The sequence below is a fragment of the Mustelus asterias genome, chromosome 1 (genome assembly GCF_964213995.1).
Source record: "Mustelus asterias chromosome 1, sMusAst1.hap1.1, whole genome shotgun sequence".
Taxonomy (NCBI): domain Eukaryota; kingdom Metazoa; phylum Chordata; class Chondrichthyes; order Carcharhiniformes; family Triakidae; genus Mustelus; species Mustelus asterias.
This window is the reverse complement of record NC_135801.1, coordinates 113,513,779-113,538,896: the sequence shown is the minus strand read 5'-3', so window position 1 is coordinate 113,538,896 and position 25,118 is coordinate 113,513,779. Positions and strand designations below refer to the sequence as shown.

General features: G+C 41.9%; 2 protein-coding genes across 5 annotated transcripts in view; both read right to left on the bottom strand.

The window, feature by feature from the left end:
- The window catches only part of dcun1d4 (DCN1, defective in cullin neddylation 1, domain containing 4 (S. cerevisiae)), a 71,790-nt gene extending 57,152 nt beyond the window's left edge, over nucleotides 1–14,638 (bottom strand). The window contains exons 1-2 of one of the 4 annotated variants that reach the window (XM_078217191.1): nucleotides 14,527–14,638; nucleotides 1,334–1,404 (exon numbers count right to left, since the gene is read on the bottom strand). In XM_078217191.1, the coding sequence (XP_078073317.1) occupies nucleotides 1,334–1,404; nucleotides 14,527–14,545 (90 nt within the window). In that variant the 5' untranslated portion in view covers nucleotides 14,546–14,638. Of the gene's footprint in view, nucleotides 1–1,333; nucleotides 1,405–7,986; nucleotides 8,103–13,625; nucleotides 13,645–14,526 lie in introns of those variants that run through there. The other 3 variants (XM_078217194.1, XM_078217190.1, XM_078217193.1) reach the window with 3 other exon arrangements.
- A 4,868-nt stretch (nucleotides 14,639–19,506) lies between these two features.
- The window catches only part of LOC144498716 (PGAP2-interacting protein-like), a 77,512-nt gene continuing 71,900 nt past the window's right edge, over nucleotides 19,507–25,118 (bottom strand). Inside the window, exons 14-15 of the mRNA XM_078220318.1 lie at nucleotides 24,350–24,505; nucleotides 19,507–21,721 (exon numbers count right to left, since the gene is read on the bottom strand). Of these exons, the coding sequence (XP_078076444.1) occupies nucleotides 21,613–21,721; nucleotides 24,350–24,505 (265 nt within the window). The 3' untranslated portion in view covers nucleotides 19,507–21,612. The remainder of the gene's footprint in view (nucleotides 21,722–24,349; nucleotides 24,506–25,118) is intronic.

Genomic DNA, 25,118 nt, shown 5'->3' with positions numbered 1-25,118 from the left:
ATGGGAGCTTGTCAGAAAGGTATGGTGATAAACATGAATGATTTTAATCTACACATAGATTAGAAAAATCAGATGAGCAAGGATTGCCTTTTTACAATTTGTAAGACTTGGATGAAGGGTTCGAAGGTATGATTGCTAAATTTACCAATGATAAAAAGATAGGTAGAAAAGCAAGTGGTGAAGAGGCTACAAAGGGGCATAAATATGTTATGTAAGTGGGCATAGATCTAGCATATGAAGTATAATGTGGGCAAATGTGAAACTGTCAATTTTGGCAGGAAGAATAAAAAAGCATATTATCTAAATGGTGAGAAATTGCAGAGCTCTGAGATTCAATGGGATCAGGGTGTCCTTATACATGAATCATGAAAGACTAGTATGCAGGTACAGCAAACAATTAGGAAAGCTAATGAAATGTTATCATTTATGTGGGGAATTGAACACAGAAGTAGGGGGGTTATGCTTTAGTTGTACAGGACACTGATGAGACCACATCTGGAATACTGTGTACAGTATTGGTCTCCTAATTTAAGGAAGGATGTAAATGCATTAGAAGCAGATCACAGAAGGTTTACTAGACCAATACCAGGAATGGGGAAAGGCTGGTGCTTGTATTCACTGGAGTTTAGAAGAGTACAAGATGACTTGATTGAAACATATAAGATCCTGAGGGGTTTTGACAGGCTGGATGTGGAATGGATGTTTCCTCTTGTGGGAGAACCTAGCAGTCACTGTTTTAAAACAAAGAGTTGCCCATTTAAAACAAGAGATGAGAAGAAATGTTTTCTCTCAAAATGGCAGAGCGAGCTCAAAGGGCCAGGTGGCCTGCTCCAAGTTCGTATAGACAGAATTGCTTAAGATTTATGCTCAATCCTCTGGCTACAAAGCCTGACACCTTTCTTTCTTTACTGTCCTGATAATTCAAGGAGATACCCACCAGTTCCCCAAAATAGCTCTTTCTTGTCACAGCCTGTAGAATAATGCCCATAGTTTACATTGCCAGTGCGTATGCTTTCCCAATCTCCTTGACACTTGTGCACATTAGAGGACATTCTATCGAAGTTCTATATTTGATCAGCCCGTTCCCCATTTGTGGTTCTCAAAGTTTGGTATTCAATGTATTTTTTCTGTCCATGTTGACTGATCTTTAAACCATTACACTAAAACCATGCTTTCAACGATATATTCATAGCAGAATAACTTTACAACTTGGTTGTTGTCATTTGTACTTAAGCTGGTGTTTTTGAAACTTGTTTTTATCCAGCCAGTGAATAAATATTTTGCACCCCATTATTCTGAGTATTGCTGAGTATTAATAAAAAAATGAAGTTACCAGTTTGTTTAAGGTGTGGTAAATCTTGTGAATATTAGCCAGTGTAGACAGGTGAGAAGTTAGTGGAAAATCTAGGAGAAAGGAAAAAAGTTTCATGTTAACATTGGAAGCAAGAGATAAATTAACTCTGGAAATAACAGTGTCAAAGTTTCTACATTCTTTCAGTTTTATAATGTAAAACATACTATTTAAATCCACTCTAGCTATTAACAAATGGGATTGAAAACTTAAATCTCTCCATCTATTATTATTCCTATTAATTCAAATGAATCAATGTATTCAGTAGTTCAAATCAAGCAGTTTTATTCAAACAAAGGAGACTAATGAACTATTCAGAATTAAGAATGGACTATGTTACATTTAGTTAAATAACACAAATAATTGTTGAATGAATTATCCGTCGAACTGTATCACAAAACTATGCTGATCTTCCTTGTTTCCATTATTGTCTGATAAATTCCAACTCAACTGAGTTAGAATGGTTTGACTCCAGTAAGAGAACAATTCACTCACAAACTAGCTTCAATCTTGTGAATTCTTCACTTCTTTTAATTGAAGCTGTCTTATGTCCATTGTCACCACTCTAATCTAGGAAATACACTAGCCAATTTTCACACAGAAAGATTCAACAAACATCAACATGATAAAAACCAGATAATATGTTTTTCCATACTGTTATAGAGTCAGAGTCAGAGATTTACAGCATGGAAACAGGCCCTTCGGCCCAACTTGTCCATGCTGCCCTAAACTAATCCCAATTGCCCGCATTTGGCCCATATCCCTCTATACCCATCGTACCCATGTAACTATCTAAATGCTTTTTAAAAGACAAAATTGTACTGCTACCTCTGGCAGCTTGTTCCAGACACTCACCACCCTCTGTGAAATAATTGCCCCTCTGGATACTTTTGTATCTCTCCCCTCTCACCTATGCCCTATAGTTTTAGACTCCCCTATCTTTGGGAAAAGATATTGACTATCTAACTGATCTGAGCCCCTCATTATTTAACAGACCTCTATAAGATCACCCCTCAGCCTCCTATGCTCCAGAGAAAAAAGTCCCAGTCTATCCAGCTTCTCCTTATAACTCAATCCATCAAGTCCCGGTACCATCCTAGTAAATCGTTTCTGCACACTTTCTAGTTTAATAATATCCTTTCTATAATAGGGTGACCAGAATTGCACACAGTATTCCAAGTGTGGCCTTACCAATGTCTTGTACAACTTCAACAAGACGTCCCAACTCCTGTATTCAATGTTCTGACCGATGAAACCAAGCATTCCGAATGCCTTCTTCACCACTTTGTCCACCTGTGACTCCACTTTCAAGGAGCTATGAACCTGTACCCCTAGATCTCTTTGTTCTGTAACTCTCCCCAACACCCTACCATTAACTGAGTAAGTCCTGCCCTGGTTCAATCTACCAAAATGCATCACCTCGCATTTGTCTAAATTAAACTCCATTTGCCATTCGTCAGCCCACTGGCCCAATTGATCAAGATCCCGTTGCAATTGAAGGTAACTTTCTTCACTGTCCACTATGCCACCAATCTTGGTGTCATCTGCAAACTTACTAACCATGCCCCCCATATTCTCATCCAAATCATTAATATAAATGACAAATAACAGTGGGCCCAGCACTGATCCCTGAGGCACACCGCTGGTCACAGGCCTCCAGTTTGAAAAACAACTCCCTACAACCGCCCTCTGGCTTCTGTCAAGAAACCAATTTTGTATTCATTTTCATACCTCACCCTGGATCCCGTGAGATTTAACCTTATGCAACATCCTACCATGCGGTACCTTATCAAAGGCCTTGCTAAAGTCCATGTAGACACCATCAACTACACTGCCCTCATCTACCTTCTTGGTTACCCCTTCAAAAAACTCAATTATATTTGTGAGACATGATTTTCCACTCAAAGCCATGCTGACTGTCCCTAATCAGCCCTTGCATCTCTAAATGCCTGTAGATCCTGTCTCTCAAAATACCTTCCAACAAATTACCCACCACAGATGTGAGGCTCCTGGCCTGTAGTTCCCAGGCTTTTCCCTGCAGCCCTTTTTAAACAAAGGCACAACCTTTGCCACTCTCCAAGCACCTCACCCATGACTACTGATGATTCAAATACCTCGACGAGGGGACCGCAATTTCCTCCCTAGCCTCCCACAATGTCCTGGGATACTTCATCAGGTCCCGGGATTTATCTACCTTGATTGGTTGAAGGAGGAAGATTGGCAAGGATAGCAAAAAGTTTAGCACTTATTTATTAGTGTCACAAGTAGGCTTACATTTACACTGCAATGAAGTTACTGTGAAAATCCGCTAGTCGCCACACTCCGGGACCTGCTCGGGTACACGGAGGGTCAGTTTAGCATGGCCTAACCAGCAGGTCTTTCAGACTGTAGGAGGAAGCCGGGGCACCCGGGAGTCCTTGTTCCTATTCAAAATTGTGCCATGGGATCTTTGATATCAAACTGAGAGCACTGACTTTGCCTTGGTTGAACATTTCATATGAAAGGAAGCTTCTGATAGCACAGCGCAGAAATGAAGTGTTACTCTAAGTTTTAGACTAAAGTTTCTGGGGTTGGACTTGAACCCACATTCTTAAAGTAAAGTTTATTAGTCACAACTAGTTTTATATTAACAGTGCAATTAAGTTACTATGAAACTCCCCTAGTCACCACACTCCGGCGCCTGTTCAGGTACACGGAGGGAGAATTCAGAATGGCCAATGCACCTAACCAGCAAGTCCTTCAGGCTGTGGGAGGAAACCAGAGTACACGGAGGAAACCCACACAGACACGGGGAGAACATGCAGACTCCGCACAGCAACCCAAGCCGGGAATCGAACCCAGGTCCGGCTGCTGCGAGGCAGCAGTGCTAACCACTGTGCCGCCCTTCTTCTGACTTTGGAGAAGAGTACTATCAACCACCTCTAGCTGACATCATAAAAGCCATAATATTGGATAGCAGATTCCACACAACAAAAACTGGCAATAGCATTACTGCAAATCTCTTCCAGTGTATAAAGAAAGGTTGTGTCTATTTGTACTACAATACTCGGGTAGCACTTCCTGCATATGCACTGTCAGCGTTTCAGAAACCATGACTGTAGAAAGTAAAATAAGCTTCTAAGTGCAGCTCTGCTTTGTCACTGAATTGAGCATTTTGTTGCAATTGCTGTCTTCTGTCCGTCTCCTTTACCACAAAAATCAGTCAATGGAAAACAATTGCAACTACTCAGAGCGCATTTTAATATCCATTTTCTTTTAATAGCAAAAATAAGAACTTTTTTTAAAAACTGTTTAAACATTGTTTCACTTTAATTTCATCAGCTAACGTGGGGTTTGAGACCATGACCCTGGGATTACATGGCCCCATTAATTACCAACTAGCCTGGCTGGATAGGAACTCCCTCCACAAAACCTTTCCTTGAACAAGTTCACAATTGACTTGCCTAAAGAAGGCTGCATCACTGATGCTCCTACTACCAACCAGAGGGGCATCTGGAACAGTTGTGCATGCATCACCAGCCACTGAGTTTGCAACTGTTTCTGATATATTTTCATTCAGTGCCAGGAGTGAGGCAATTTCCTGCAAGGAAAAAAAACTCCCAACCCATGCTTAAGCTGTATCTTAGAATTTAGTATCTCTTAATCTCACTTTTTCTCTTCATCATAATAAAATCTTTACAACCTATTGGAATGAGATAGTTCCAGTGTTTCAATTTCCTGAAACTGACTTCACTGTTTACTGAGTATCCCCCAAAGAACATTCCCATCATTGCCTTACAAACCCAGTTCGGTTATAGTTGTTCATATTTAAATTTGTTACACAAGTTTTTAAAAAAACTATTTAGAAGGCTTCAGCTTTTCCCCGTTTAAATATATGGGTGAAGCTTGAATTAATGCAGCCCCAAAATAATTGCATGATATTCCAAAACCAGGCACAGAACCAAGGTCCCAAGTACAGGCCAACACTAAAGCTGAAAATAAAAAGTGCAGTAAGTCAGATGGCATTTTGCTCAAGGTTCAAAATTACAAATGAAAAACTGAGAAAGCATTGAATTCCAATTTGAGCTAATGAGGAATAACGTACAAGGGAAGGAAGGAGCATGCAGATTGACATATTTGGAGATTATTATTGATTAAATAAAGAGATACAAAAATTTTGATAAGCACAGAAGGATGTGCAGAATGACAAGGCCCTGAATGAGAGACCGATCAAGAATATAAGAACCCCTGGGATCCAGGGCAATTTGGCAAATTTTATCCAAAATTGGCTTAGTGACAGGAAACAGAGGTCGAAGTGAAGGTTGCATTTATAACTGTAAGCTTGTGTCCAGTGGTATTATGCAGGCATCAGTGCTGGCTCCCTTGCTGTTTGTAGCGTATATTGATGAGCTAAATGTGAATGTGGGAGGTATGAACACTAAGTACGCAGATGACACGGAAATTGGTAGAATGATAAATAGCGAGGACCAAAGCCTTACATTACAGGATGATATAAACGGGCTGGTCAGATGGGCAGAACAGTGGCAAATGCAATTTAACCCTGAAAAGTGTGAGGTGATGCACTTTGGGAGGACTAACAAGGCAAGAGAATGCACAATAAATGATAGGATGGCAGGAGGTACAGAGGACCGGGGGACTTTGGGATGCATGTCCGAAGATACCAGGAGGCAACAGCACAGGTTGATAAGGTGGTTCAGGAAGAAAATGGGATACTTGCCTTTATTAGACAAGGCATTAGAATATAAGAGCAGGGAGGTTATGAAAGAGTTGCATAAATTGCTCATTAGGTTACAGCTAGAGTATCGCGTGCAGTTCTGGTCACCACACTATAGGAAGGATGTGATTGCATTAGAGAGGTGCAGAGAAAACTCACCAGGATGTTGCCTGGGCTGGAGCATTTCAGCTATGAAGAGAAGCTGATTAGGCTGAAGGGAAACCTGTTCGAGGTGTACAAAATTATGAGGGACATAGATAGGAAAGAATATTTCCCCTTAGTATAGGGGTCAATGACCATAGGTAAAGAGGAGATTTAAAAGGGATTGGAAGAAAAATTAGGGTGGTGGGAATCTGGAACTCATTGCCTGAAAGAGTGGTAGAAGTGGGAAGCCTCACAACATTCAAGAAGCCTTTAGAGGACTACATGAAACACCATTGCATACAAGGCTTTGGACCAACTGCTGGAAAATGAGCTTTAAATAAATAGGTGCTTAATGGCTGGCACGGACACAATGGGCTTGAGGCCTCATTCTGTGCTCCAAAACACTGCCTTGGAAAAGCAGCCAGCATAATCAAGGGCCCCACGTACCCCGGACATACTCTCTTCCACCTTCTTTCATTGTGAAAAAGATACAAAAGTCTGAGGTCATGTACCAACTGCTGTTGTGGCATTCAAGCCAACACTAGAACAGCTTCTTCCCTGCTGCCATCAGACTTTTGAATGGATCTATTCCATATTAAGTTGGTCTTTCTCTACACCCTAGCTATGACTGTAACACTATATTCTGCACCCTCTCCTTTCCTTCTCTATGTATGGTATGCTTCATCTGTATACCGCGCAAGAAGCAATACTTTTCACTGTATGACACATGACAATAATAAATCAAATCAAATCTATGACTATGAAACACTCACTAGAAAGTGGAGGCCAGAAAGAGTTAATCTACAAGAGAAGCAATTTTCTCTTTTCTCATACTCTATCCAAAGTGCTAATACCCAAAGTGGCATTCAAGCCAACACTAGGTGCTGTTGAAAGGAAAGGCAGTGGTTTGCACAAACAAGAAATCAACCCTTTCATACCCAGCTTTAGCAGTGAAGATGTAGTGGGCTTAATGAAAGATAAAAGAAAGAAGACGAAAGCTGCAACCATTAAAGGGTAACAGGTCGTAGCTGTTGGGTTAGATTTAAGACATGAAGTCTGTAAAGAATTGCAAAAAATGTAATTGTGATGAAGGTGCAGCAATTAAAACACTGCACTATAAAAGCACTACACAATGATGTTCATGGAGATACAATGGAATTATCAGCAAAATGGGAGAAGTCACATATCAAGCAGGAATTAGGGGAAGAGGTCAAAGTCCTTTGGCTTAATGCAATAGATAATATAGAACAGGCCATCAAAAGAGAGAATGAGAAACTTAAGGGGAGTACCAGAAAATTGTACATTTACAATACCATTCAGGAAGTTCCAAGGGCAGATGGTAGCATAGTGGCCATTGGACTAGTAATCCAAGGCCCAGGCTAATGTGCTGGGGTTATGGGTTTGTATCAACATAGCAGTTGATGGAATTTAAATTCAATTAATATATCATAGAATCCCTACAGTGCAGAAGGAGGCCATTCGGCCCATCAAGTCTGCACCGACCACAATCCCCCCAGGCCCTATTCCCGTAACCCCTCATATTTACTCTGCTAACCCCCCCGACACTAGGGTTAATTTAGCATGGCCAATCGACCTAACCTGCACATCTTTGGACTGTGGGAGGAAACCGGAGCATCCGGAGGAAACCCACGCAGACACGGGGAGAATCTGGAATATAAAGCCAGTCCCAGTAATGGCGACCATGAAACTATTGATTATTATAAAAACCCATTTGGTTAGCTAATGTCCTGTAGGGAAGAAAATCTACCATCCTTACCTGGTCTGGCCTACATCTGACTCCAGAGCCACTGAACTGCCCTCTGAAATGGCCCCTCAAGGCCACTTAGTTCAAGGACAAGTAGGGATGGGTTACAAATACTGGCTTTGCCAGTCACGTCCTCATTCCATGAAAGAAAAAAAAGACAGTGACTATTATTTTACCAAAACATATCTGAGAGATTAGGGTTTCAAAGGTACGGTAAAATAGTGGAACAGCCATATTGTTGAAACAGCCACAGAAATTACTAGATGAAAATGGACTAAAGGTCCATCTACTTTACTGTCTGTTACCTTGGTATTCGATACGATAACAATGGAAAGAAAACCCAGAGGCAGTTAGCACCACCTAGAAGAGTGAAGGAGCAGTTGAGGCCCGAGATCAGCCGTTATCATATTAAATGGCAGAGTAGGCTACTCTTGCTCTTAGTTCTTATGATTCTATCCTGCTCCTGACAAAATGCCTAGAACATACCCTTGTCACAACCAACATCCTGTTCCATCTGCGAGACAAATACAAGGCCTCATGGCAACATCCTTGCGCCAAACACTGGACACCTGCTTGACTACATAATTGTCCGAGCAAGGGACCGGAAGAGTGTGCACACATCATCCATAGAATGACAGGACACAATGACTGCTGGATGGACCACCATATGATCTGCTCTGTGATCACTGTATACTAATACATGTGACAATAATAAGTCAAATGATCAACATCAATGTAGCCCCAAAGCAGTGACGACAACAGAATCAATGCCACAGGGAAATCAACACTGAGGAACTCAAAGATCCTGATCAGCCAGCCCAATTCAGCCAGCAACTCATTACAAACCTAATGACTATCGGTGATCCAGAATGTCCACAGCTTCTGGTCTGCCCTCGAGGCCTCTATAATCAGCACCTATGAAGAGACACTTAGTCATTCGATCAGGAAACATCAAGACTGGTTCAATGAGAACGATCAGGAGATCCAGTATCTGATAAGCCACATGTGCAAGGCATTTCTGAACCTGATATAGAAACCCAACTCGAGAGCAAGAAAGCAGCTCTACAGATGGTTGAAGTTCAGCAAAAACCCATGACCTAAAGAACAGATGGAGAAAATGCAGGAGATCCAGCAGTTAGCCAACAACCATGATGCGCAAGGTAAGTTATGGTCACTTACGGCCCATGTACCCTGGGGCCCACCCCACTGCTGGCCCAGGATAAAGAGGTGCTCACCAAGAACAGAGAGGCAGTCAGCATGCGCTGGAAGGAACACTTGGAAGACCTCCTTAACAGAGACTCATCAACTCAAGTGTCCTCGACTCTATTCCACAGCAAACTACCCACCACCATCTTAGCACAACCACAACCAGGCATGAGGTAGAAAAGGCCATCCGACAGCTAAAGAACAAAAAGGCATCAGGAGCAGACAGAATCCCTGTCAAAGCACTGAAACAAAGTGGAGAAGCACAATTAGCGCAAATACATGACCTCATTTCCCTTATGTGGACAGAGGAGAACTTGCTAGAAGATCTCAAAGAGCGTGTAATTGTGACCATCTTCAAGAAAAGTGACAATTCTGACTGGAGTAACTATAGAGATATTTCTCTGCTGTTGGCCACAGGAAAGGTCATCGCAAGAAACCTCTTTAATCACCTTCTCCCTGTGGCTGAAGTGCTCCACCCAGAGTTCCAATGTGGATTCCGCCCACTAAGGGACACAGTGGACATGATCTTCACAACGTGGCAACTACAAGAGAAATGCAGGGAACAGCACCAACCCTTGTACATGGCCTTCTTTGACCTCACAAAGGCCTTTGACACTGTCAACCGTGAGGGATTATGGAGTGTCCTCCTTTGTTTTGGCTGCCCCCAACATTTTGTCACCATCCTCCACTTGCTCCATGAAGGCATGCAAACCATGATCCTGACCAACAAATCCACCACAGATCCAGTTCACGTTCAGTCTGGGGTCAAGCTAGGCTGTATCACTGCAGCGATGTTCTTCTTGATCTTCCTTGCTGCAATGCTCCATCTCACCCTCAAAGCTCCCTGCTGGAGTGGAGCTAAACTACAGAACAAACGGGAATCTGTGCAACCTGTCACCTGCAGGCTAGATCCAAGGTTGTCCCATCCTCTGTCATTGAACTACAGTGCAGACATGCTTGCATCGATGCAGACTTGGGAGGCTGAGCTCCAAGTTATCAACAACACCTTCACCAAGGCACATGACTGCATAGGCCTTATAATAAACATCCATGAGACAAAGATCCCCTATCGCCTGGTTATCAAGATTCACAATGAGGCCTGGGACAACGTGGACCACTTTCCACACCTTGGGAGCCTACTGCCAATAAGGGCAGACTTCGATGATGGTTCAACACAGCCTTCAGTGTACCAGTGTAGGACTTGGTCGCCTGAGGAAGCGTGTTTAAGGACCAGGACCTCAGCCGAGGCAGCAAGCTCATGATCTATGTACATAAGAACTAGGAGCAGGAGTAGGCCATCTGGCCCCTCGAACCTGCTCCGCCATTCAATAAGATCATGGCTGATCTTTTCGTGGACTCAGCTCCACTTACCTGCCCGCTCACCATAACTGAACATAACTCACCAAATGTAGCAGCAGTGATACCCACCCTCTGGCTCAAAGACGTGGGCGATGTACAGCTGGCACCTCAAAACCCTGGAGAAGTGCCTCCACATGATTCTGTAAATCCATTGGCAGGATAGACACACCAATGTCAGTATTCTCACTCAGGTCAACATCCCCAGCGTCAAAGAATTGACCACACCTGGTCAGCTCTGCTGGACAGACCATATCATCCGCATGCCTGCCAAGAGACTCCCAAAACAAGCGCTCTATTCAGAGCTTCGACACAGCAAATGAGCCCCAGGAGGGCAGAGGAAACTCCTTGAGAAAGTGTGACATCCCCACCGACATCTGGGAATCCCTGACCCATGACCAACAGATGTGTAGAGAAAGCATCTGGGAAGGAGCTGAACACCTTAAGTTACATCACTGAGAGCAAGCTGAAGCCAAGCATCAACAGCAAAAGGAGCACCCCCACCCCATCCATTCCTCTAACCAAAGGCTGCCCCACCTATGACAGAGACTGTAGGTCGCACACTGGATTCCTCAGTCACTTGAGAACTGATCTTTAGTGTGGAAGCAAGTACCCTCAACACTGAGGGACTAAGAATGGAGTTTTGACTAATCATAATAATTAATCTATGTGGGACTTAAACAACAAAAAAAAATCTCTGGATTAGATCAGAATTTAAGTTAAAGGATAATTAGAATTACTACTAGTTTTCATTACCAAAAAAAAAAACACCAATTAAATAACAACCATTTTAAAATAAAAATGACTAAAATGCTACCCAGGAACTATCTTCCAACAAATTTCAAAAGCTCTACATCATTTATTTGCACTCATGAGTATAGATACAATTGAAACAGCCTGGCAGAGATGGTACAAAGAAACATTTTTAAAAAGATAATATATTTAGAAAAATCAGTTAACTTTTAATACTGTAGTAAGAAGGTTCAAAGAATCCACACAGAGTAGCGCATTTTCCTACAGTTTCATGATTTAGTTACCTTGCTATGGAAACAGTGACAACAATAAGGATGATAAATCACAGAAACTTCACTGCTGTGCAAAAAACAAATACCTTTCAGTGAATTGGTCTGCTTTCAGTCTTCAGTTAACCAACTGCTCAAGCTCTACTCTTGAGTTCAGGAAATCATTAAGATCTCTTAATTGGCTTACTGCATTATAATTCACCGAGTTCACCATTATTTCATAAATGAACTGTAAAACAATAGATTTAATTCAGAGTACCTTACCCAGAATTTCAAAAATGAATCATGTTATTATTACATCACTGTAATCCTCAAAAGGAAACTTTAACACAGTGGTCACATTTAAGAGTAAAACAATAATGATGCATTTATCTTGTCAGATTACTTTTTTTTAATATATCAATTATAAGCTCATTTGTACCAAACCAAGCCCAAATAATGTGTAAAGCTACTTTTCCCTCTACTTAGTAATAATTTAGGTCCTGTATATTCACGTACAAGGATGGAAGACTAAATCACTCTGATCTGGTTCAAAGTTGGAATTCGCCTAAAATGACTGCACGGTGTCACAGTGGTTAGCACTGTTGCCTCACAGCGCCAGAGACCCAAGTTCAATTCCCAGCTTGGGTCATTGTCCATGTGGAGTCTACACGTTCTCCCCGTGTCTGCGTGGGTTTCCTTCGGGTGCTCCAGTTTCCTCCCACAGTCTGAAAGACATGCTGGCTAGGTGCATTGGCCATGCTAAGTTCTCCCTCATTGTACCCAAAGAGATGTCGGGGTGTGGCGACTAGGGGATTTTCATAGTAACTTCATTGCAGTGACACTAATAAATAAACGTCAAAAACTTTAAACTTTAACTTTTTTAAAAATCTTTAAAACTTAAAAAAAATGAATAATTGGTGAGTGATACCATAGAACATGCTGAAAGTGCACTCACTTGCACTTGGTTCCATTTTTCTGCCCTGTCTGGCCTGTACTTTCCATCTCTTGGTTTCACCCTCCTTATCTATTATACACATTGCAAGAAATACATGCCAGAGTTATCAGTACACATAACAAAATCAAGTTTACCACCCTGTAGAGTCCTGGCAACAGATCAAACAGGGAGGCCTACATAGGAGTGCATCATTTTTCAAAAGGGTGATCCATTATTCTCATGGGTTACCTGTCTTGTATGCATAAATGTTATGTCTTATTTGCTTTAAATTTTCAAAATTTTACATTTGAAGTTCTTGAATACTGACAGTCTGCGAACCTAGCCGTGTTTCCTTCAACTAACTTTGTACTCTAATTATAAACAGAATTCCTCAAAGAACTCTGCTATTAACTGAAATATAGAATGTATCCATTTGCACTGACTCAATTACAACTGTGTGAATATAATTTGTATCGAACCCTGCTAAGTGTTGGGTTTTGTTTCTTTTCATCCTGCTCTCTGTTAAAAAGGTCACTGCACAATAAAACTGATCTTCATCAGAACTTGTAAATTACTTTAAAAACAACTTCAGTTTTCATCCTCAATTTAACAAGTCAAGCTTCATCTTTCAAAATGTGGATTGAAACTGAACATTTGCAAAAGACAATGCTAGTCTCATCTGAACAGCACTGTGTACAGAGCCATTTGGCCCATCGAGTCTGCACTGACAAAACTACACTAAATCTACACCAATCCCACTTTCCAGCACTTGGCCCATGGTTATGACAAAAACTCTGAGGCACTGAAGAGAAACCAAGAATGACAATTATGCTCCAAACAAAACTTGTAGTGGCAACTGTCATGACACCAATTTGGCAAAACTTACAGACAGAAAAGGTTGCGCTGTATTCTTACAGTACACAAAAATATGTAACCTAGCACTAACAATTAGTGATGGTGAAACTTTGTTCCCAGTGCAAGCTGGTTGACCATCCAAATCAAACCCAAGTTGACAAGACCAAGACGACCCATTTTCACTCAGAATGGGTCCAACTGAATTGGCATTGCTCTTTTAAACCATTTCTACAAATAAACAGAACTAGGACACTTGCTGCCACTTGTTTTAAATTCCGCAGTAGAAATCAACTGACCTGAACGCAGAATTATCACCATATCTTGCATAGCCACATCAGTGGGTGAGTATGCCAATGGCGGACAGGGTAATTTCCAAGTAAGTCCCGTTCAAATGAAAAATAAATAATAAAATGTCTCTCAAGTACAACCAATACGCAAAGAAAAATATAGATAGATTTTAATGACTGACACTGAGGCTGACCAAAGATGAGGAAAGCCTGGCCAGAGAGCAGCGCACTGAGAGCCAGTCTGCCAATCAGAGTTGGGAAGGAGGGGCGCTCCTGACGAGAGAAGCTTTCAAAACACTTCCCCAGGTTACAGCGCGCAAAGCAGCCTGGGGATTGCAGTCCCCTTGTGACGTCAAAAGCCGCGTCACCCTGGAACGTGTCGTCACAGAACTACAATTCCCAGAAAACAACACGAACGCTGCGCCTGCGCGTTGGCGTACACATCCCTCCTCTCCCACCCCGCCCCCCCGGGCCGACATCCTGAAATAATACAACTCCAGTCAGCTTTCTCAGCAGAGTTAACCAGGTTTGCCTGCACCGGTGGGGGGGGGGATGAAATACTCATCATCCTGTTCCAGACCGTCGCCACCACCTTGGCATCACTGCGCAATGATTCACTGTCCCATCCCTCACCTTCCACAAGGAAAATAACAGTCTGCCCACACACACAGAGACACTGGAGAGAAAGAAACTGCGTCACCCCCCTTTTTCCTGTCAGACACCAAACATCCCCATTTAAATAGAGGCTGAGGGGGGGAAAGAGAATACCCTAGCACCAAATGTAAACAAAAACAAATCAGCTTACGTGCCCGTTCACCACAGCTGACATTGGGAAGGCAAAGCCGTGTGTGTGTGTGTATATGCACCATCGGGGGACAGAGGCAGCCGGCGCCGCGGCCTCGATACTTACTGACTGCATCCGCGTGCATTTTCAATGCGGGGACGGGTTAGAACGCGCTGGACAAACCGCTCCGCTCGCGCCGGTGAAGCCAGCCAGTAACAACGGAAGTCCCGCCTCTGCCCCGCGCCCATTGGCCGGCCAACCAGCCCGTCCGCCTGACCTCACCCTCAGGGCGGCCTTCGATTGGCTGCTTGGAATGTCTATCACAGGGGGCAGCCCTGGGGTCAGGTCAGGGGTTGGCTGGGCTCCCGCTTGCAGTGCGGCATCGTTGGTACCGAGCCCCTCAAAGGCAGCATATGTTTAAAGGGCAGGAGCTTACACAAACCCGCCCTTATCTCAGTCATGTCGGCGGTGTCGCTGTTTAATTTATTTATCTGACTAACTTTTATGTTCTAATGACGGTGCCTCCTCGACGTTACAGTAAATAATAAGATGTGGCGATGCCGGTGTTGGTCTGGGGTGGGACACAGTAAGAAGTCTCACAACACCAGGTTAAAGTCCAATAGGTTTATTCGGTAGCACGAGCTTTCGGAGCGTTGCCCCTTCATCAGGTGACTCATCATGGCTATGGGTTACACTTTTTCAATAAATCTGCTTACGTGCCCGTAGAGCTGCACTCCGAAAGTTCGTGCTACCAAATAAACCTGTTGGACTTTAACCTGGTGTTGTGAGACTCCTTACTGTAAATAATAGGAATGCGTTTCTATCCAAGTAACAGAAAAGGTCTTGGAGCAGTTAGAGTGTAGGTAAGGGGGCTGTTACATTGGTTACGGGGTGGGATGGAGACACAGTTTATCTGGATTGTGCTGTTGAAGTCATGGCTATGGGTTACACTTTTTCAATAAATCTGGAATTAGATTTACTCCAGCTCAGCAATGGGCGGCACGGTAGCACAGTGGTTAGCACTGCTGCTTCACAGCTCCAGGGTCCCGGGTTCGATTCCCGGCTCGGGTCACTGTCTGTGTGGAGTTTGCACATTCTCCTCGTGTCTGCGTGGGTTTCCTCCGGGTGCTCCGGTTTCCTCCCACAATCCAAAGATGTGCGGGTTAGGTTGATTGGCCAGGTTAAAAAAAATTGCCCCTTAGAGTCCTGGGATGCGTAGGTTAGAGGGATTAGTGGGTAAAATATGTGGGGGTAGGGCCTGGGTGGGATTGTGGTCGGCGCAGACTCGATGGGCCGAATGGCCTCCTTCTGCACTGTAGGGTTTCTATGATTTCTATGATTTGTCCAACAAAAACGAAGGATCATCCAGACTCAAAACATTGGTTCTATCCTTTCTCCATTGATGCTGTCAGACTTGCTGGGATTTTCCAGAATTTTTCTGTTTTTGTTTCAGGTTCCAGCATCTGCAGTATTTTGTGTTTATATCAACGATTTGTCTAATCCCATTCATGGGAGCATTAATCACTCTGGTTCAAGGAAAGTGAGATATTTTGATTCTTGTCACTTTTTAAAATGTATGTGGGTTTAATTTGTTCAAATTGATTTGCATACTGGCTCTTGAGTGCCACTCAGCCCCTATTTAATACCTCTGCACCCAATATGTTTATAAGACATGGGGGTAAGGGTCTGGAACTCTCTGCCTGAAAGGATAGTAGAGGCAGAAACCCTAAACTAATTTTAAAAGGTGTCTGGATATGCACCTCTAAAATGCAATAACCTTCAGGCTACAGACCAAGTGCTGGAAACTGGGTTAGGCTGAGTGGTTTGTTATTTGGCTAGTACAGACATGATGTGCCAACTTTTTATGACTCTGTAACTATATATGCATGTAGCATGAAGAAGTATACAAATTACCTTGTCTAATGTGCTGTACATCAACCTAATCTGAAATTGTTGGTCAGTTTTCATTTGGAAGTGTGATTTGGGCCTTTTCTTTGTACCCTCCTGTGGAAAGCAACCCCATCATTTATGTTAAGATTACTGCAATATATTTAATATTCAACATTACAAAAGTTTTCACTCCAGTCTTGTGGACTGCAAGCATTTAATCAAACTGATGTTTATGGATATTGTATTCCCTCAATATCCTCAGATGTATCTGATTCGGTCCTGGTGACTTACACTTTAGAAAGCCAGCCTTTCTAATGCTTCCCATTTATGAACTTTTAGCCCATCCAGTGTCACAACTGTACCTTCACTATGACTGGCAGCGTTTTACTTGATAAAGATGAGTAAGGTACTCATTTGGTACCCTTTTTCAATTCTTTCATGGGTTGTGAGTGTCAATGATAAGGCCAGCATTTGTTGCTTGTCCTAAATTATCCTTGAGAGCCAATGCCTTGAACCATAGGTACACCCAGAGTGCTGTTACGAAGGGAGTTCCAGGATTTTGACACTGTATCAGTGAAGAGCGATGATATTGTTACAAGTCAGGATTTGGTTCTGCCAGGGCTACCCAGCTCCTGACCTCATTACAACCTTGGTTCAAACGTGGACGAAAGAGTTGAACTCCCAAGCTGAGGCAAGAGTGACTGCCCTTGACATCAAACAAGGCAACATTTGACTGAGTACGGCATCAAGCAGCCCCAGCAAAACTGGAGTCAATGGAAATCAGAGGGAAAACCCTTCACTGACTGGAGTCCTACCTAGAGAGTCCATTACACAGAGAGTGGTGGGTGCCTGGAACTCATTGCCGGGGGAGGTAGTGGAAGCGGATACGGTAGTGACTTTTAAGGGGCATCTTGACAAGTACACGAATAGAGGGATATGGTCCCCGGAAGGGTAGGGGGTTTTAGTTAAGTCAGGCAGCATGGTCAGTGCAGGCTTGGAGGGCCGAAGGGCCTGTTCCTGTGCTGTAATTTTCTTTGTTCTCTGTTAGTACAAAGAAAAATGGTTAGTGATTGGAGGTCAATCATCTAAGTTCCAGGACATCGCTGCACTAGTTCCTCGGGGTAGTGTTCTATACCCAAGCATCTTCTCGATTTTCAAGATTGCTGATGACACCACCGTAGTGGGTCGGATCTCAAACAATGACGAGATGGAGAATCTGGAGAACTGGTGCAACAATAATCTCTCCCTCAATGTCAATAAAACTAAGGAGATTGTCATCGACTTCAGGAAGCGTAGTGGAGAACATGTCCCTTTCTACATCAACGGGGACAAAGTAGAAATCGTCAAAAGTTTCAAGTTTTCAGGTGTCTTATGGATGATATTGGAATAGTGTAGGGTGGTTGGGCTTTAGATTGGTTTCACAGGTCGGTGCAACATCGAGGGCCGAAGGGCCTGTACTGCGCTGCAATGTTCTATGTGTCCAGATCACCAGCAACCTGTCCTGGTCCCTCCATGCTAACACTATAGTTAAGAAAACCCACCAACGCCTCTACTTCCTCAGAAGGCTAAGGAAATTTGGCATGTCAGCTACAACTCTCACCAACTTTTACAGATGCATCATAGAAAGCATTCTTTCTGGTTGTGTCACAGCTTGATATTGCTGCTCTGCCCAAGACTGCAAGAAACTACAAAAGATCGTGAATGTAGCCCAATTCATCACGCAAACCAGCCTCCCATCCATTGACTCTGTCCACACTTCCCGCTGCCTCAGCAAAGCAGCCAGCATAATTAAGGACCCCACGGACCCCGAACATACTCTCTTCCACCTTCTTCCGTCGGGAAAAAGATACAAAAGTCTGAGGTCACGTACCAGCTGACTCAAGAACAGTTTCTTCCCTGCTACTATCAGACTTTTGAATGGACCTACCTCGCATTAAGTTGATCTTTCTCTACACCCTAGCTAACACTATAACACTAAATTCTGCACTCTCTCATTACCTCTATAAACAGTGTGCTTTGTCTGTATAGCGTGCACAAAATGATACTTTTCAATGTATACTAATACATGTGACAAATCAAATTAAGAGAGAATCTTAACCATCACACTTTCACATTCAGTGGTGTTACTATTGCTGAATCCCCCACTATCAACATCCTGGGGGTTACCATTGACCAGAAACTCAACTGGACTAGCCATATAAATTGTGTGGCTAAAAGAGCAAGTCAAATATTAGGAAACCTGCGCTGAGTAACTCACCTCCTGATTCCCCAAAGCCTGTCCTCTACAAGCACAAATGAGGAGTGTGATGGAACACTTTCTACTTGCCTGGATGATTACAGCTCCAACAACACTCAAGAAACTTGACACCATCCAGAATAAAGCAGCCCGCTTGATTGGCACCCCATCCATAAACATTCACTCCCTCCACCACTGACGCACAGTGGCAGTAGTGTGCACTATCTGCAAGATTCACTACAGGAACTCACCAAGGCTCCTTTGACAGCATCTTCCAAACCTATGATCGCGGCCAATTAGAAGGATAAGAACAGTAGATGCATTGAAACCCCAATTCCTGCAAGTTCCCTTCCAAGCCACTCACCATCCTACTTGAAATATATTCCCGTTCCTTCACTGTTGCTGGGTCAAAATCCTAGAATTCCCTCCCTAACAACTAGTGTTGTTGGGGGCGTTTAAGAGATCCGTAGATAGGTTCATGGACGAAAAGAAATTGGTTTAGGTTGGAGGGTCACAGTTTTTTTTTAACTGGTCGGTGCAACATCGTGGGCCGAAGGGCCTGTTCTGCGCTGTAATGTTCTATGTTCTAACAGTGTGGGTGTCCCTACACACATGGACTCAAGCAGTTCAGGAAGGCAGGGCAATTTAGGATGGACATAAAATGCTGGCCTAGCTAGCGATGCCCGCATCCCATGAATGAAAACATATTAAAATGGAGGGAATTGTATTCAAAATTGAAACAGTAACTTGGGATAAAATCAAGGACAGAAAATACAAAAAAGATGAAATTGAAAATTATGAAAGAAAACTTTATAAAGATAACCACCTAACTGTTCCATTTTCTGACTGGTCTCTGTGACCAATAACTACTAATTTTTTACAGATTAAATATTCACGTTTGCAAAAGAAAAAAGTAGATTGTGCATTTTGGTACGTAAAGCAAATGTTTCAATGAAATGTCATGTTGATATCATAAATTTAAAATAATTTTATTAAAGGAAATAACAAATTTTAGAAATTTCAGTACACAAGGTTATTCAATGTAATACATTTCATACCCCTCCATGACTACTAACATCAATCCAATTCCTTGCTTTTTCCCCATTAGCTTCTAATATTTTTCTTTGTTTATTTCTCTTAAGTGTTACAATTGACTTCGTTCTAGTAGTCACTTACATGAATGGATTCCATATTTTAATATCGCATTTTGCTTTAAAAAAAACTGATCTCATTTGATTCTGGTACTAACTGACTTTACACCCCTTACTACAAGTTCACTGTCAATGGAGCTCATTTGCTTTCAACATTTGAACATTTTCTACCCCAGTGAATGCATCTCCAGTTCCTTTCCTGAAATGACATAATTGTACGATCCTTTCTCCTTTGAAAATAACTAGTTTATGATTGTGTTAGGCATTACATGCAGAATCTTTCCCCACGACCCGTTTTGCTGTTATAAATGAAATATTGTTTCATTCGTGTTAATGGTTTTCGTATTCTAACAGCCTTTTGCTATTTAAAAAAACCTCTTAATCACATTTTATTTGGGTACCAATTCGGACATTATACCCTTGACTACCAATTTAGCAATCAATGGCGTTATGTTTTTTCATTTGAATTTTACAACAAATATCACATGAAATCTTTGAGAGTTTATACAAAGTGCGTACATGTTGTAGTGAGGGTATTCTCCAACAAAGTAAAGAAACTGAAAGCAATACATCATAAATAAAACTCCAGGTAAATCTACCTGAGTTGAATTGGGATTTTGGGTTGCCACTCCATAGTGACTTCCCTGAGCTTAAAATGGAAAGGCCTATCTTGCCTGACCTTCCTGATTCAGGCTGGGTGAAGAACTGAAGCGCGTCGCGGCTCCAGCAGCGAAGTGCAAAAGGAGCGGAATAAAGGAAGACGTGCCCACTTTTTACGACACTAGTTGCCATAAAACAGGTTAATCTAAAGGTCTCAATTGATCGGAGATGGTAAGTTTCTAAGGTAAGTGGATAGGATGTGGGGGTTCAGAATTGGCGGAGGATGCAAGTTGGACTTCAGGGATGTTGTAGTTAGTGGGGGTTCGGACTCAGTCAAATCATTGGGGATCAGATTGAGGGCGAGTGGGTGGGAATACTGTTGCTTAGTTGGAGGGTGTGGGGGACGTACCATGTGGGGTTGGTCTGCCCGTTTTAAAGTCGTTACTCTAGAGTTAGAAGTGCTTTTTTTCCATCAAACTCCTTCAGAGTAACTACGAGTGTGAAACTGGAAGAACCATCTCCAATTTTTATCATTTTTTTCTCTTCAGGGAACCACTTGATCTTCTTCCTCTGTAGGAGACAAGTTTGGTCAATGAACAGTAGATATTGCTTGCCTACTTCTCCTATTTCATAATGTTCAAATGAAGCAAGTTGAGGTAGATGATTCCAAGCCACCCAAATCCTCCTTTCCCCAATGTGTTAACGTATTCACTTCCACCCAGAATGTAAGGGTGGCAAGATCAAAGGCAGACACTCTTGATGTAATTGATGATTAGTGTTATATTTACAGATTAGTTTCAATTGTCAATATCGTTCAAAATTAACTAAGACGCATTTCTGCATTCACTTTACATTGTGGCATTTGTTTTAGATGGGATATGAATATCAGATTAGTATGAATTTTACTTTTAATAAGATGAATGAACTTCCAAAATAAAGTAACTGTGTAAATTAAAACCAAAAAGTTGGTTGAGTATCTCATTAGGATCAAGTTTTAAGATGATAAGAATAGATAGAAAGTTGAATATGGAACACAGTTTTTTAATTATTGGGATCTGAAGAAAGTCCTGCCAAGAAAAAGTGAAGACTCAATATATATTGTAAGGTTATCTAAGTTTTCTGAAGTGTTGCAGAATTTTGTAATAGATGGGGCATAGTCTATGATAAAACTGAATAACCTTTTCTGGTTACGTACTTTTCATGTTCTTGCCATCATACAATACCACCTTTAATCAACAATAATACATCTTTCCTTAAATGCAGAGATACACCATTTATGTTTTAAACAGGATGTATATGTATAACATCAGCATGTTACTATTAATGCAATAACATCTACATTAGAACTTGTTCTTCTCTATTATTTTGAAGGAAGTACTTGGGTGTGTCCATGTGAAAGTGGTGAAAGTGTTCACTGTTGTGCCCACTCATAAATGATCCAAATCTAGGAATTAATAATAGTATTAATTCAATGCAATGTCTCAGAAAACAAAATAAACAATGCAGAACAGGACATCCCAAATTCTTTCACATATTTTTGAATTTCAGTCACTATTTTGACAGGAACTTGCACGCAGGAAAGTCTCACAAGCAGCAATGAAACAAATGATCAGATAATCTGTTTGTTTTATTTTATGTTTCTGTTGATGATTGCTATTTCTGATGAATTGTGTACTTGTACTCTCAAACCCATTTAGACACTTCCCTACTGAGGATTAAGTGGCCTTCATTATCTTCTTTTTAAATATACAAATGCACACTTCATACTGAAGTTCATTAGCTTGCTCGTCAATTACATAACATTTCTGCAAATGTATTAATGTCTTCCTGCATTTTGTTACAGTCCTCTTCTGTATTAACTAGTTAGCATTTCGGTATCCTTCACAAATCTTAAAATTTGTTCCAATTCCCAAGTCCAAATCAGTTATGTAAGCAGTGAAAAACAGTGGGTCCAGATCAAACCAACTTTTTCCAGACAAGGCAGGCAGCAAGCAGCTTCAGGCAAAGCAAGGAAGGCAGCAAGGAAGCTTCAGGCTCCAGGCAGGTGGTCAGGCAGCTTTAGGCTCAACAAAACAAATTGTTTCCACAGGCCCATTTTCAATTTTTCTCTGCAGCCCTGCACTGAAGTGCACACATGGTCACAACTGAAAAAATGCATCCATCTACTCTCCTTAACTCTCACTGCCTGTGAGGTGGTCACTTCCTGCAACATGCAATCCAGAAAACTCTCAATCTCCCTGGTGCCCGCAGTAACTCGAGCTGCCCCTCAAGCTTGAATGCCTGAACTCAAGCAGTTGGAGACACTAGAATGGTTACAGCATAGATGGAGGTCAGTTGGCCTGTCCTGTCTGTGCCAGCTCTCTACAACAGCAAATCAGAGTACCGCTCTACTACCTTTTTGCTGTGGCCCTGCAGATTTTTTTCTCCAGATAATTACCCAATATCCTTTTGAAAACCACTATTGAACCAATGTTATATAAAGGTTAACCTTAAATTCCTTGCTTTTGTATTCTGCCCGGGATCCTATATGTCTTATTAACCATTTTCCAAACTTGCCCTGCCACCCTCAACTATTTACCTCCCAGAAGTCATTCTCATTCATCAACTCCACAAACCAAGCTCTTCTGTCTTCTAAAGCATAATGCATAACTGATAGTAGGTAATGTTTTAAATAAGTTCATTTAAAGCCTTTTCAAGTGTAAAGAGCACTGACCTATTAGAGGTTTCTAAACGAAGTCAATCTGTTTGTTTATGTTTGGGAGGAAAAGTAGCAATTCAGTTTTTATACCAAATCTCCAAATTTTATTTATGAGATGGTGAGTTGACATGTTTTCAGAGCATATTCACTCTGTGCTATTTTAACAAGTACATGAGGCCCTCATTCCAATTCTAAAGTTGGAGTCTGATTATGGAAATTTAGGCCTAACTACACTTTAACCACCAGCGGCAAGGGTGGCAGGTCTTGCCAAAGAATCCCAGCGGTCAGGAACAGCAGACCCAGAACAGGTTCGATATTTTTAGTTTTCAAAGATGTCCTTCGGGGGATGGATGGTGGGCTACAAGGAGCAGGAATTTTTTCCTGGATTCCACAAACAATCAGTACCTCCTGCCTCAAACTTTCTGTGGATCCCCAACTGCCCACCAGTTGATGGCTTTTCAAGAGAGTCTGACATGTTTATTTAAATAGGGTGTGGCCTGGAATTAAAATGGACCAGGCTTCACATTAGCAATTCAAGGTTGACACTTGATCTGTCAGCCTGTGCTCATTGCTTGCTCCAAGTTAATTTAGGAAAGTGATGAGTTAAAAAATACTTTAATACATAAGAACTAGGAGCAGGAGTAGGCCATCTGGCCCCTCGAGCCTGCTCCGCCATTCAATAAGATCATGGCTGATCTTTTCGTGGACTCAGCTCCACTTACCTGCCCGCCCACCATAAGCCATTAATTCCTCTACTGTTCAAAAATCTATCTATCTTTGCCTTAAAAACATTCAATGAGTAAGCCTCAACTGCTTCACTGGGAAGGGAATTCCACAGATTCATAACATTTGGGTGAAGAGGTTCCTCCTCAACTCAGTCCTAAATCTGCTCCCCCTTATTTTAGGGTATACCCCCTAGTTCTAGTTTCACCCACCAGTGGAAACAACCTCCCTTCTTCTATCTTATCTATTTCCTTCATAATTTTATATGTTTCTATAAGATCTTCATTCTTCTAAATTCAAATGAGTATCATCCCAGTCTACTCAGTCTCTTTTCATAAGCCAACCCTCTCAACTACAGAACCAACTTAGTGAATTTCCTCTGGGTTTTCTCTGGGTGCTCCGGTTTCCTCCCACAGTCCAAAGATGTGCGGGTTAGGTGCATTGGCCATGCTAAATTATTCCTTAGTGTCAGGGGGTAATAGCTAGGGTAAATGCATGGGGTTATGAGGATAGGCCTGGGTGGGATTGTGGTCAGTGCAGATTCGATGAGCCGAATGGCTTCCTTCTGCACTGTAGGGTTCTATGATTCTTTCTTTCTCTACCAGCCTCTCCCAATGTGCTAACCATAATGCAATATTTTCTGCTACTAACCTGGGGTTAAAGTGAATTTCTTCAGGCACATTTTTAGGATCAGTTTCAATTTCATCATTGTCTTCATAATGATCTTGATCATCAGGAATCCGAAACTTGGCCAACTGGACTTCTGTATCACTCAAACCACCATGAGAAATGCGGGCATAGCCCAACCTAGAATAACGGTAAATATCTGCTAGTGAGTTAACTAGTAGTATTTGTGCATTATTACAGCAAGTACCTTGACAGACAAATTGACCTGAATTTTAACAGCCTGCCTGCCACGGGAATCGGAGTGGGCGAGGGGTGGAACTTGGGAAGGTCCGTTGACCTCAGGTTGGATTTTACAGTTTCGGGATGAGCGAGGCTGTAAAATCCTGCCCATTAAGTTAAAATAACAAGTGTAGTAGAGACTTTTTCTTAAAAAGTTAATACCCAATTTGTGCTGCTTTAGCTGTCTTCATCTGAACAGTGGAATGGTGGGTGCTTTAATTCGCCTCAGATTTGAGGAAAAATTCTCCCATGTTTTGGCTAAGGCATAAATTTGGATAACAAAATGAATTATGGGTCTTTCATCAACAAAACCCAATTAAATCACTTCCAGTATTATTCATTTAAGCTTTCTGCAAGTTTTGAAGAATTGCTGAGAATTAATTGTTTCAGGATTCCCATTTTACTATATCTGATAATATCTAAAATAATTATATATTCATCTTGGCAGAATAGAAAATACGTTATTGACATATTTTGAAGGTTAACCAATGGAAATCCAGTCACTAACATGTAC